Here is a 12,337-nt window from a genome sequence, read left to right as displayed (position 1 = left end):
ACTACTGGGTATAAGTTTGATGAGGAACAGGATATTTATATAGTGTCAAGGTACCTCACAACTTCCTCGTTAATTTCAATGGGAAAAATAATAACTTTATAATGAAGAAACCTGGTGGACACTACACCTTAACTGATTGTGAACAAATGTAACATCACCACTAATGAGACAAACTGACACGTCATGACTCCTGACATGATCCATGAAAAGGGCACTACATGTCTGGTGTTTCTGCAAAAAATGCATAATCTGAATTTTATCAAGAGAAAACATCAGATGACCCAAATGAGGGACATCCTACAAAGCAGGTCTGTAATCCTAAAAAATGTCAGTTGTCATAAAAGAAAGACTGAGAAGTTGGTCCTGATTAAAGGAGACAAAAGATATGACAACCAGATACTATGCAAGATCACAGACTGGATACTCGGCTTGTGGGAAAAAAAGAACATTATAAGGACAACTGAAAAAATCTGAATAGTACAGATAGCGGTATCGTATCAACATTAAACTTCCTGATTTTGACAACTTAGTGGTTACGTAAAAGAATATTCTTGCTCTTAGAAAATATATACCATAGGGACTTCCCTGGTGGTCCACTGGTTAAGACTCCACACTCCCAATGCAGGGGGCCCAGGTTCGAACCCTCGTTGGGGAACTAAGATCCCACAAACCACAACTAAGTTCGTGCGCTGCAACTACTGAGCCTGCGCACTCTAGAGCCCAAACGCCGCAACTAAAGAAGCCCACGTGCCACAACAAAGAGCCCGCGCAGCCAAAAAAAAATATATATATATATATACACACACACACACACATATGTACACACCACAAATGACAAAGCAAATGGGACAAAATGTTAACAACTGGTGAAGCTGGGTAGAAGGAGTAAGGGAGTGTTCTTCATACTATTCTATAAGTTTGAGTTATACCTAAAACTTACCAAAAAGAAAAAGAAAAAAATGATCACACTTCAAGCAAAATTTAAGTCCCCCTCCCCTACCCCGGGTTCAAATTACCAAAATACCCCACAATGTATTTTCAGAGAAGACAGCAGAGTTTCATTGGTTCTTCCGTATTGTTGACTAGGACAGAGCACTCCTGGGAAAATGCAGAAGATTCTAGGTAAAACAGTCCCACCTAGTTATGAGCTCTCAAAGCCCTAGGTCCACTGGAGCACAGAAAAGAGGAGTGGTGGAGGGGAGCAGGAAGGGGGCAAGAGGTGGGAGGCCAAGGGCTCGGCCTCACGCTCACCATGCCGGAGCCGCCGCAGTAGTGGCAGTGCTGCACCTTGGTGCCGGGCTCGTTCCCTTTGCCATCACACCGCTCACAGGTATCAGTGATGTTCACGGTGAACTCCTTGTTGACACCCTTGGCAGCTTGATTGAATGTCAACTCCATGATGTACTAAAGAAATCAAGGGACCGCCTGTTATCTCTCTTAAAGTAAGGGAGAGCACTGGCCAGCAGTTTACAGTTACTTTTTCTTTTAAAGACTTTATTTTTTAAAGCAGTTTTAGGTTTACAAAATTGAGAGGGAGGTACAGAGATTTCCCACATACCCTTTGCCCCCACACATGCACAGCATCCCCTGTTATCAACATCACTCACCAGAATGGTACTTTTTTTTATCAAGGATAAACCTACATTCACACAACATAATCATCCAAAGCGCACAGTTTACATTAGGGTTCACTCTTGGTTTTGGATATTCTATGGGTCTGAACAAATGTATAATAACATGTATCCTCATCATAGTATCATGTAAAGTAGTTTCACTGCCTTAAAAATCCTATGCTCCACCAATTCATCTGATCCCCTAGTTACTTTACTTTTTAACTTACTTGTACTTTGTCAAGCAAGAATAGATGGGACTCAACTGATTCTGCCCTACTCCTCAGAATTTTTAAGAGATAATATTTAAGTGAAAATGTGCTTTTCAACAAACTGAAAATGCTCACAGAAAATATTTGTACAGGGTCCTTACTAACAACTCAAACGATCCACAATCATAACTCACATCATAAAACATCTCCCCTCTCTCTTCAATTCTAATAATGTCTGAAACAAGACATAAATATGGAAGAGGCAGGACTGGCAGTACCTCCCTATGGATTGAGCTCTCCTAGAATAACGAGGCAGGCTCCAGATAAAATAGTCACACTCTAACTATGGACTCTGAGAGCCTTAGGTGCTGCCTGATTAAGCAATTGTAAGAATATAGTAAAACTGTATGTACACATTATTATATGATTTTTCAAATACTGGAACCATTTCCTACCAAGACGGCTGCCTCCAAATCATCCCATTTAAGCTGCTTTAGCTTTTTCTTTGAGAAAAACAATTGGTAAAATCCGTTTGCATCACACTTGGCAGCTAAAATTTGAATGATTCTTCAAAATGAGATGCTTACCTCCTGGGGCTGATGGAACACACTCTGGAAGTCTCCAAAAGAGGAGGATGAGAACTCCCCAAAGATCTTCCTGAAGAGCTCCTCAGGGTCAACAGTGGGGCCTCCTTTCCAGTAGCTCTGCCCAGAGCTGCCGGCCCCAGTATCGAAGCCAGTAGAGCCATAGGTGTCATACTGCTTCCTCTTCACTTCATCACTCAGGACCTACCGTGAAAGGCACAGCAGTCAGGTGCTCCCGAGTCTCCCAAGGTCCAGGGACATGGACACCAAACACAGACAGTGGTATCGTATCAACATAAAATTTCCTAATCTTGACAGCTGTACTGAAGTTATGGAAAAGAATGTTCTTGTTCTTAGCGAATACACACAGAAGTACTTAGGGATAGAGAGACACCACGTCTGCGACTTATTCTCAAATGGTCGGGGGAATGCACACTTGCGCGCGCGCGTGCGCGCGCACACACACACACACACACACACACACACACACAGAGCAGACGTATGATACCCTACATATCCTGAACCCCTTCAGCACGGCCAAAGTCCAGGAAGGAGGTCCACTTTCACTTAACTCTGCAATGCTCAGTGGCTGTTTCACGTCCACTTCGTCCCCCTGATTACATTCTACACTCCTCTAGGGCAGTGGTGGTCTACTTTTACAACACCCACCATCCCCACCAGACAGTGATGCCCTAAGTTGGGGGTGGGAGGGGTCATCAAACAGGCACAAAACTTTTTACTCTGACAAGGAGTTCCCAGACCCAGCTACAAGTCCGAGTGGAGGGAGCTCTGTTAACACAGATTATTGGATCCTGTTCTTTGTTGAGATTCGAAGTTAGATCTAATGTGAAAATTTTGGATCTGGGAATTTTTTTTTTCCTTCAACGAGGTGATCTGGTGGGGAACACAGCCTTCCCACTGGACCTTCTGACACAGCGGTTGCCCTGGGCAGCGAGCTCTGATGCACACACACAGTGGAATGACAGTGACTGCACACACCGGTGGGCTGCATTACCTCATAGGCCTCTGCCAGCTGGGAGAACTTCTCCTTGGCTTTGGGATCATCTTTATTCGTGTCTGGGTGATATTTCTTGGCGAGCTAAGGGAGGAAATGGTAAATTACTATGGACACAAGATGATTACTAAAACTGAACCCCAGATACCAGTTACACCTCACCTCCTTTGTAGCAGTTGTCTGAGACTTTACAACCAATAGCAATTTTTAAAACAAGGTTTAAGACTTTATAAAATAAACCATCTCTAACTAGACTTATTGTGATGATCATTTCAGTGTATGCAAATGTTGAGTCACTATGTTGTCCACCTGAAACTAACATGTCAATTATACCTCAATAAAAACAAACTAAAAGCAAAGCACACACAGCCAGAATTAAGAACATACACATTGTGTTCAGCTTTCAAATTCGATCAAAAGTTTATTACAAAATGACAAACTGAGTTTTGGGAAAGAGAAAGAAAGAAAGAAAGAAAGAAAGAAAGAAAGAAAGAAAGAAAGAAAGAAAGAAAGAAAGAAAGAAAGGAAGGAAGGAAGGAAGGAAGGAAGGAAGGAAGGAAGGAAGGAAGGAAGAAAGAAAGAAAGAAAGAAAGAAAGAAAGAAAGAAAGAAAGAAAGAAAGAAAGAAAGAAAGAAAGAAAACCATCTCTTCAAATCTGAGGTGTGTACACATTTTTCAACCACAACAAATCTCTAACAAAAATAAAAACTAATTCTTTAGAACTTGAGCACCTTTGTGAAAGATGCAAAAGAGTGTATCTGGTAGACTACCATCTATATAAAAAGAGAGATAAATAACTGGATAGATAAGTAGCTGTATCTGTAGTATAAATTAGTTAGAACATACACTAAGCTGAAAACACTGACTGCTCCAGGAGGGATGTGGATGAACGGGAAGGAGGAAGACTTCTCACTGTACACTCCTTTGTACTTTTTGATTTCTGAACAAGGGGAATATATTACCCACTAAAAACATAGATTTAAATATTAAAAAACAAAACAAGATCTCCCTTGGCTGTCCAGAGCACACAGGCGAGCTGAGCAGCTCTAAAATGAAGGTTTCTTCCTGGCCATGCTGAGCAGTGCTGTGCGACACCTTTGTAGGTGTTCACTATGTTTGCTGCAGCTACCGATGCCTTCCAAGTCTGGGTCACCCTGATAGAGGGTGAGGAGGGCACAGAATCCTAAAGCTGAAAGTGACTCAGGAGACGTCTGGCTCCACCACTGCTGGCAACTGGCTGCTCACTCTGCTGCTGGACATGCTGGCTGGTCCTCACACCAGCATGTGGAAGGACGTCAGAGGCTGAGTGCTCAGCCAGAAGGGGGCTCTCAAGGCACGGCAGTAGATCATGGTGGGCCACAAGTCTAGTTCCAGGCCAGGGCAAGATACGCTGATATGCTCATGAGATCAGCACAAGGAAAACAGAGGCCTTTTGCAGTCAGAAAGACCTGTGCTTTAGTCTCATGTATGCCACTTATTGACTGTGTGGCCTCAGCTGCATGTCATAACCTTGCCAAGTCTTTTGCCACGAGGATTAAATGATGTAACACATGAAAAGCTTTTATCAAGGTTTGACCCCAGTTATTGCTCCATAAAGCCTACTTTCTAAATTTCCAGTTTTAAATTACACAGCTTTACCTGATCTATTTACTTCCACACCTAAAAACTTGGATGGTTCCCTACTCTCTCTTAAATTAAATCTCTAGTACTTGCTAAGGGCCTCACATGCCCCCTTAAGTTGGCCCCAGGCTCCATCTCTCCAGTCTTCTCCCACCCTTGTATCAGGTACCTTACCTTCCAGCTCAAGAGACACACTACTCACTATCCCAAGCCAGGATCTCTGCTTCCTATCCCCAAGTCTTTCCTCATTCCCTAACAACCCAGTAATAAAAAGATATCTCAATTTAAAAATGGGCAAAGGATCTAATACACATACAGCAAACGGCCAAAAATGACATGAAAAGGTGCTTAACATCATTAGCCACCACGGAAAAGCAAATCAAAACCACAGTGAGATACCACTTCACACCCACTAGGGTGGCTTGAATCAAAAAGACAGATAACAAGTGTTTGCGAGGATGTGGAGAAATTTGAACCCTCACACACTACTGGTGAAAATCTAAAACAGTGCAGCCTGTTTGAAATAGTCTGGCACCAGAAATAAACCCACACACCTATGGTCAATTAATCTATGACAAAGGAGGCAAGAATATACAATGGAGAAAAGACAGACTCTTCAATAAGTGGTGCTGGGAAAACTGGACAGCTACGTGTAAAAGAATGAAATTAGAACATTCTTTAACACCATACACAAAAATAAACTCAAAATGGATTAAAGTCCTAAATGTAAGACCGGACACTGTAAAACTCCCAGAGGAAAACATAGGCAGAACATTCTTTGACATAAATCGCAGCAATATCATTTTGGAACCGTCTCCTAGAGTAATGGAAATAAAAACAAAAATCTACAAATGGGAACTAATTAAACTTAAAAGCTTTTGCACAGCAAAGGAAACTAAACAAAATGAAAAGACAACCTACAGAATGGGAGAAAATATTTGCAAACGATGCAACCAACAAGGGATTAATTTCCAAAACATACAAACAGCTCATACAGCTCAATATCAAAAAAACAAACAACCCAATCAAAAAATGGGCAGAAGATCCAAATAAACAATTCTCCAAAGAAGTCATACAGATGGCCAACAGGCACATGAAAAAATGCTCAACGTTGCTAATTATTAGAGATATGAAAATCAAAACTACAATAAGGTATCACCTCACACTGGTCACAATAGCCATCATCAAAAAGTCTACAAAAAATAAATGCTAGAGAAGGTGTGGAGAAAAAGGAACCCTCCTACACAGTTGGTGGGAATGTAAATTGGTACAACCGCTATGGAGAACAGTATGGAGCTTTCTTAAAAAACTAAAAACAGGGCTTCCGTGGTGGCGCAGTGGTTGGGAGTCTGCCTGCCGATGCAGGGGACACGGGTTCGAGCCCTGGTCTGGGAGGATCCCGCATGCCACGGAGCGACTGGGCCCGTGAGCCACAACTGCCTAGCCTGCGCGTCTGGAGCCTGTGCTCCGCAACGGGAGAGGCCGCGACAGTGAGAGGCCCGCGCACCACGATGAGGAGTGGCCCCCGCTCGCCGCAACTGGAGAAAGCCCTCGCACAGAAACGAGGACCCAACACAGCCATAAATAAATAAATAAATAAATAAAATTAAAAAAAAAAAAAAAAAACTAAAAACAGAGTTACCGTATGATCCAGGGATCCCACTCCTGGGCATATGTCCAGAGAAAACTATAATTCGAAAAGATATATAAACCCCAACATCTACTGCAGCACTATTTACAATAGCCAGGACATGGAAGCAACCTAAATGTCCACTGACAGATGAATGGATAAAGAAGATATGGCATATATATACAATGGAATATTAGTCATAAAAAGAGAATGAAATAATGCCATTTGCAGCAACATGGATAGACTTAAAGATTATCATACTAGGTGAAGTAAGTCAGACAGAGAAAGACAAATATTACATATCACCTATATGTGGAATCTAAAAAAAAAGATACAAATGAACTTATTTACAAAACAGAAATAGATTCACAGACATAGAAAACAAACTTATGGTTACCAAAGGGGAAAGGGGAGAGGGAGGGATAAATTAGGAGTTTGGGATTAACATATACACACTACTATATATAAAATAGATAACTAATAAGGACCTACTGTATAGCACAGGGAACTATACTTAATATTTTGTAATAACCTGTAAGGGAAAAGAATCTGAAAAAGAATAGATATATATATTTATGTATAACTGAATCACTTTGCTGTACACCTGAAACTAACAACAGTGGAAATCAACTATATTTCAGTAAAAGAAAAAAAAGAAATAGCCTGGCCATTCCTCAAAATGTTAAACATGGCAATCAGAATTGCTATGAATTGACCCAGCAAGTCTGCTCCTAGGTATATGTATATACCCCGGAGAAATGAAAGTATAAGTCTATACAAAACTTACAGAGGAATGTTCATAGCAGCACTACTCATAATAACAAAAGGTGGAAACAATCCAAATATCCATCAACTGATGAATAGATAAATAAACCATAGTATATCCATGCAATGGAATATTATTTGACCACTAAAAGGAATGAAGTACTGCTGCATGTTACAACACGGATGAACCTGGAAAACATTATTCTGAAGTAAAAGAAACCATGGGACTTCCATGCAGTCCAGTGGTTAAGACTCTGCGCTTCCACCGCAGGGGGCGCAGGTAAGATCCCTGATCAGGGAACTAAGATCCCACATGCCACATGGCGTGGCCAGAAAAATAAAAAATAAAGTAAAACAAACCAGTCACAAAAGTCCACATATCACATGATTTCATCTCTATGAAGTGTCCAGAATAGGTAAATCTACAGAGACAGAAAGTAGGTTAGCAATTTCAAGGGCAGAGGAGAATGGGGAATAAGGGCTTATGGTGTGGGGTTTCTTTTTGAGGTATGAAAATGTTTTAAAATTCATTGTAGTGATGGTTATACAACTCTGTGAATATACTAAAAACCAGTGAACTGTACCCTTAAAAAAAAAAAAAAAAGAGTAAGAGAAGAGAGTAGCTATCCAAGCTATAAGATATTAGGTCTGGTCTTGATCAGTATTTGGCTTTAAAAAAAAGGTTTTTTTTCTTTTTGGCCACGCCGCTCAGCTTGCGGGATCTCAGTTCCCCAACCAGGGACTGAACCCCGGCCACGGCAGTGAAAGTGCCGAATCCTAACCACCAGACCACCAGGGAACTCCCGGTAATTTTTAAAATTTAAATTGTATTTAATTTATTAATTTTGTTAAATTTCAATCTTCTTTATTCTGATATGGCTTTCCTATGTTTATGGTGTTAAAGTGCTCTTTTTTTCATCAAATGACATTAATAGATTGTACTTGATTATTTTTAACACCTATATTAGGCAAAATACAAAAGCTAGCATTCCTACATCGGCGCCCTTCATCTTTAATTTTTTTTTTTATTTTGATTGTGTTCATCAGAGCAAAAGCCTGGAAACCACAGGTCTAGATAACTCACATGCCATTTTACCAATCAGCCCAATACATTCCGGGATATGGACGATGGGTTAAAAAAATGAAATAATTCTAAACCCATAAACTTTTATCTAAATGCAAAGAATGAGTACCTAAAACTTAAGAGCAGCACACCTACTGATTCAGAAGATACAGAAGAGATTTAAATACAAAAACATCTCTGGAAAAAGATTTTTTTTTTTAAATCTCTGGTTCTGACTCTCCTTTTTTCTGCAGCATTAACCAGCATGGCCTCACGCACTTGAGGAACATGGTCCAGCAAAGCCCATCTTTACCTTCTCATTCCACACTCTCGGCTGCACACAACCGACACGTACGGGCACACACACTGCACCCGTCAGGGTCACACTACATCCACAGCGTCCCTTCTGCAGTCTTGTCTGTAAAATCTTCCATACAGACCTGGTAATAAGCTTTCTTGATCTCCTTCTGGCTGGCACTTCGGGGCACTCCTAATATCTGGTAATAATCCTCTTTGGCCAAAGGGGCACTCGTGTGGAAGGAGGCAGTACAAAGAAAAGGGTAACTTTTTACTCCTAAAAAAGAAAAAAGGAAAGAAAATCACTCTGGGAATGTACTCAACAAAAGGAAATAGTGAGCAAACAACCAGCCAGGCTATACCTGTGAAGGAACAGAGAGGTCACACCTTTAGGGCCTCTTCTCCTACAAGCCCATTGGGGACCAAACTCACTGCACTTCAAAAACAGCTAAAGCGGGCTTCCCTGGTGGTGCAGTGGTTGAGAATCTGCCTGCCAATGCAGGGGATATGGGTTCGAGTCCTGGTCTGGGAGGATCCCACATGCCGCGGAGCGGCTGGGCCCGTGAGCCACAACTACCGAGCCTGCGCGTCTGGAGCCTGTGCTCCGCAACAAGAGAGGCCGCGACAGTGAGAGGTCTGCGCACCGCGATGAAGAGTGGCCCCCGGTCGCCGCCAATTGGAGAAAGCCCTCGCACAGAAACGAAGACCCAACACAGCCAAAAATAAATAAATAAATAAATAAATAAATAAAATTAAAGCTTCATGGTCAAAGAAGCAAACAAAATAAAACATGTTTAAAAAAAAAATACAGCTAAAGCCACTGTAAACGGAGTCTACAAAAAACAGAGTGCTGGGTGGGGCTGATTCTGCTGGATTACACTAGGGCTGTAGCCTCATTATACCTCTAAAGGAACCACCCCCAGATGGGGGTTGCACCTGGGGATGACTGAAAAGGAACTTAGCTCTCCTGTTACACGGCTGGCCGAGCACCCACCATATGCCAGGTGTTCACATAGGCCTTGTCTCACTTAAAGCTTAACAACTCCCCAGGTTCTTTCCCTCCACCATGCAACCTTGGATATCTGCTTATGGGGTGGTTTTCAGAGTGTGGTCCCCAGACCAGCAGCATCATCAGCTTGCTGGAAATGTAAATTCTCAGGCCCCTCCCAAATCTGAATCCAGAACTCCGGAGGTGGGGTCCAGCAAGCTGTGTCTAACAAGCCCTCCAGGTGATGATTCTGTGGCACACTCAATTTGAGAACCACTGTGCTAAATAAATGGTTCTTGGTCTTTAGAGTCTCAGATCTCTTTGAGAGCATCCAATAAAAGCACTGACCCCTCCCCTAAAAACAATACATATATATAGACACACAAGGTTAAACGGCCCTGTGCCAGAACCTCTGTTTACCCCAGAGCAGACAACCCAAAAGGGATCAAAGCACATGGTAGCCCCGCCTCCATGCCCTGCCCTCCTTTCAGGCCTCCTGCATCAGCACCTGGGAGGAAAGGCTGACAGACACATCTACTCAACTGCCCTCTGTATGGAGCAGAGAGCCAACTGGACTGTCACCAAGTGAAGGGGGGAGAGCTGCTCTATAACCTGCCTCCTAACCCCCAACCCATCCTGTGACAACTGAAGATGGGGAGGGCAGGGCTGGGAGCAGAAGGGGGCCAAGTTAAGGCAAAAGAGAGGGCAGGGCCACAAAAGAGAATGAGGATCATGAGGCAGCTCCAGGTTTTTAAGTCAAAGGTTCCCCTGCCAAGGAGAAGCTTCTAGATTCACCACTCATTCATTCAGCAAACACGCCTGCCAGGCACTGGGCTCCTCGCAGGGGACACAGCAGCAAACCATGCAAAGGTACTGCCCTCTGGGAGCTTGCATTCATTCAGGATCTTAATACTGTACTAGGCACTGAGGATACAAGTTGAATAAAAGAGTCTAAGCCAGTGCCCTCAAGGAGCTTACCGCCCAGCAGGGGAGTGTGGGAGGCAGTGTGTGAAGTGATATTAGCACACAGGAACACAGAGTGAGAATACACAAAAGGGTCACCTAGCCAGAGTCTCTCAGCCTCCACAATGTTCACAACGGGATCAGGTTCCTCGCGGGAGGGGGAGGGGGGGAGCTGTTATGGGCTGAATTGGGTCCTTCCTCCCGAATTCACATGTTGAAGTCCTAACCCCCAGCACTGCAGAACATGACTGTATTTGGAGATGGGGGTCTTTAAAGACAACCCTACCAAAACACTGATCTTGGAATTTTATGGCCTCCTGAACTGTGAAAAAGAAACTTTCTATTTTTTTAAGCCACTTAGTCTGTGGTACTTAGTTATGGCAGCCCTATGTTATCTATTTATAGCCTAACATGCCTATGTATTTATTGTAGGATGTGTTAGCAGCATCCCTGGCCAACTAGTTACCAGTAGCACCCCCCAACCCCAAACTGGTAACTAAAACTCCAGATGTTGCCAGATGTCTCCTGGAGGGTAAAATCATCCCCAGTTGAGAACCAGTAAACCCAATCTCAGAAATTCAGAGGTCTTCTAAGGCACCTGCTGTTAAGCTGCAGAAATTAGCTCAGCTAAGGAGGGTTGGAATCCATCCAGATTTATGCTTGTAGTCCCGGCACTGTTTGCAATAGCATCCTCTTTTGCTTTCAAAAGTGCTCCATTCAGCAACTAAATCATATGATCACCTTTGGTTTGGAGAGAGAAAGTCCTTGTGTAACTGCAGGTACTATGATATAACCAGAGACTCGAGTGCGCACGCGTGTGCGTGCGCGTGCGTGTGTGTGTGTGTGTGTGTGTGGTGGTGGTGGTGGTGGTAGAGGAGTGGTTACAGATGTTGATGAGGATGATAATTAATAGGGCCTAGGAATAAACAGAAGGGCCTTTGAGTATGCTGAAGAGTCTGGATTTTATCCTGAGGGCAATAGGGAGCCACTGCAAGCATTAAACAGAGAACTGATCAGATTTGCATGAGAAAGAGCTCTCAAACAACAGCAACAACAACAACAACAACAAGGATTGGGAGGCTACTTAAAATTTATGTATGCACAAAAGACAACCCAGGGTGTGGAGCATATCCAGGTAGGGGGCAAGAAAAAGGATAACCAGGAGAATAAGTAGGAATGGTCAGAACGATAAAATCAGAAACAGTAAATCCGTATTTTCAGTATCCCCCATACTTGTTTTCGGCTGCTGCACCCTAGATTTCCTGGAATATGAAAAGCAGACAGTGTGGGAGAGGCAGAGACCACTATCGTATTTCTCTGGTCAGATTTGAGAAAAAGAGCAGAACTAGTTTCTCAATGCTCCCATACTCAACCCCCGCTTCACTCCAGGACTGAGGGGTTACCTTGACTTATCCTGCCTCTTTCCCCCACCCCTTCCAATCCAGAAGGCAGAGGCTGGTAGTGGCAAAGGTTCTGGAAGCTGCAGCTTCTACATCATGAGAAGAGAACTCAGGCTTGGGTTAGAACGGAAGACAGTAATGTGCACAACTGCATATAAAGACAAGTAGTACATTTAACTAGCACAAGTTT

At 42.9% G+C, this 12,337-nt stretch overlaps 1 protein-coding gene across 3 annotated transcripts in view; it reads right to left on the bottom strand.

The window, feature by feature from the left end:
- Window positions 1–12,337, bottom strand: part of DNAJA3 (DnaJ heat shock protein family (Hsp40) member A3) — a 32,452-nt gene that overhangs the window by 17,329 nt on the left and 2,786 nt on the right. For all 3 annotated transcript variants that reach the window (XM_082362113.1, XM_082362114.1, XM_082362115.1), the window contains exons 2-5: window positions 8,940–9,073; window positions 3,422–3,505; window positions 2,410–2,610; window positions 1,252–1,404 (exon numbers count right to left, since the gene is read on the bottom strand). In XM_082362113.1, the coding sequence (XP_082218239.1) occupies window positions 1,252–1,404; window positions 2,410–2,610; window positions 3,422–3,505; window positions 8,940–9,073 (572 nt within the window). The remainder of the gene's footprint in view (window positions 1–1,251; window positions 1,405–2,409; window positions 2,611–3,421; window positions 3,506–8,939; window positions 9,074–12,337) is intronic.

This window comes from Balaenoptera borealis, assembly GCF_965194805.1.
Source record: "Balaenoptera borealis genome assembly, chromosome: 16".
NCBI lineage: Eukaryota > Metazoa > Chordata > Mammalia > Artiodactyla > Balaenopteridae > Balaenoptera > Balaenoptera borealis.
Note: the sequence above shows the minus strand (reverse complement) of the source record. Positions and strands in the feature narration are given on the sequence as shown.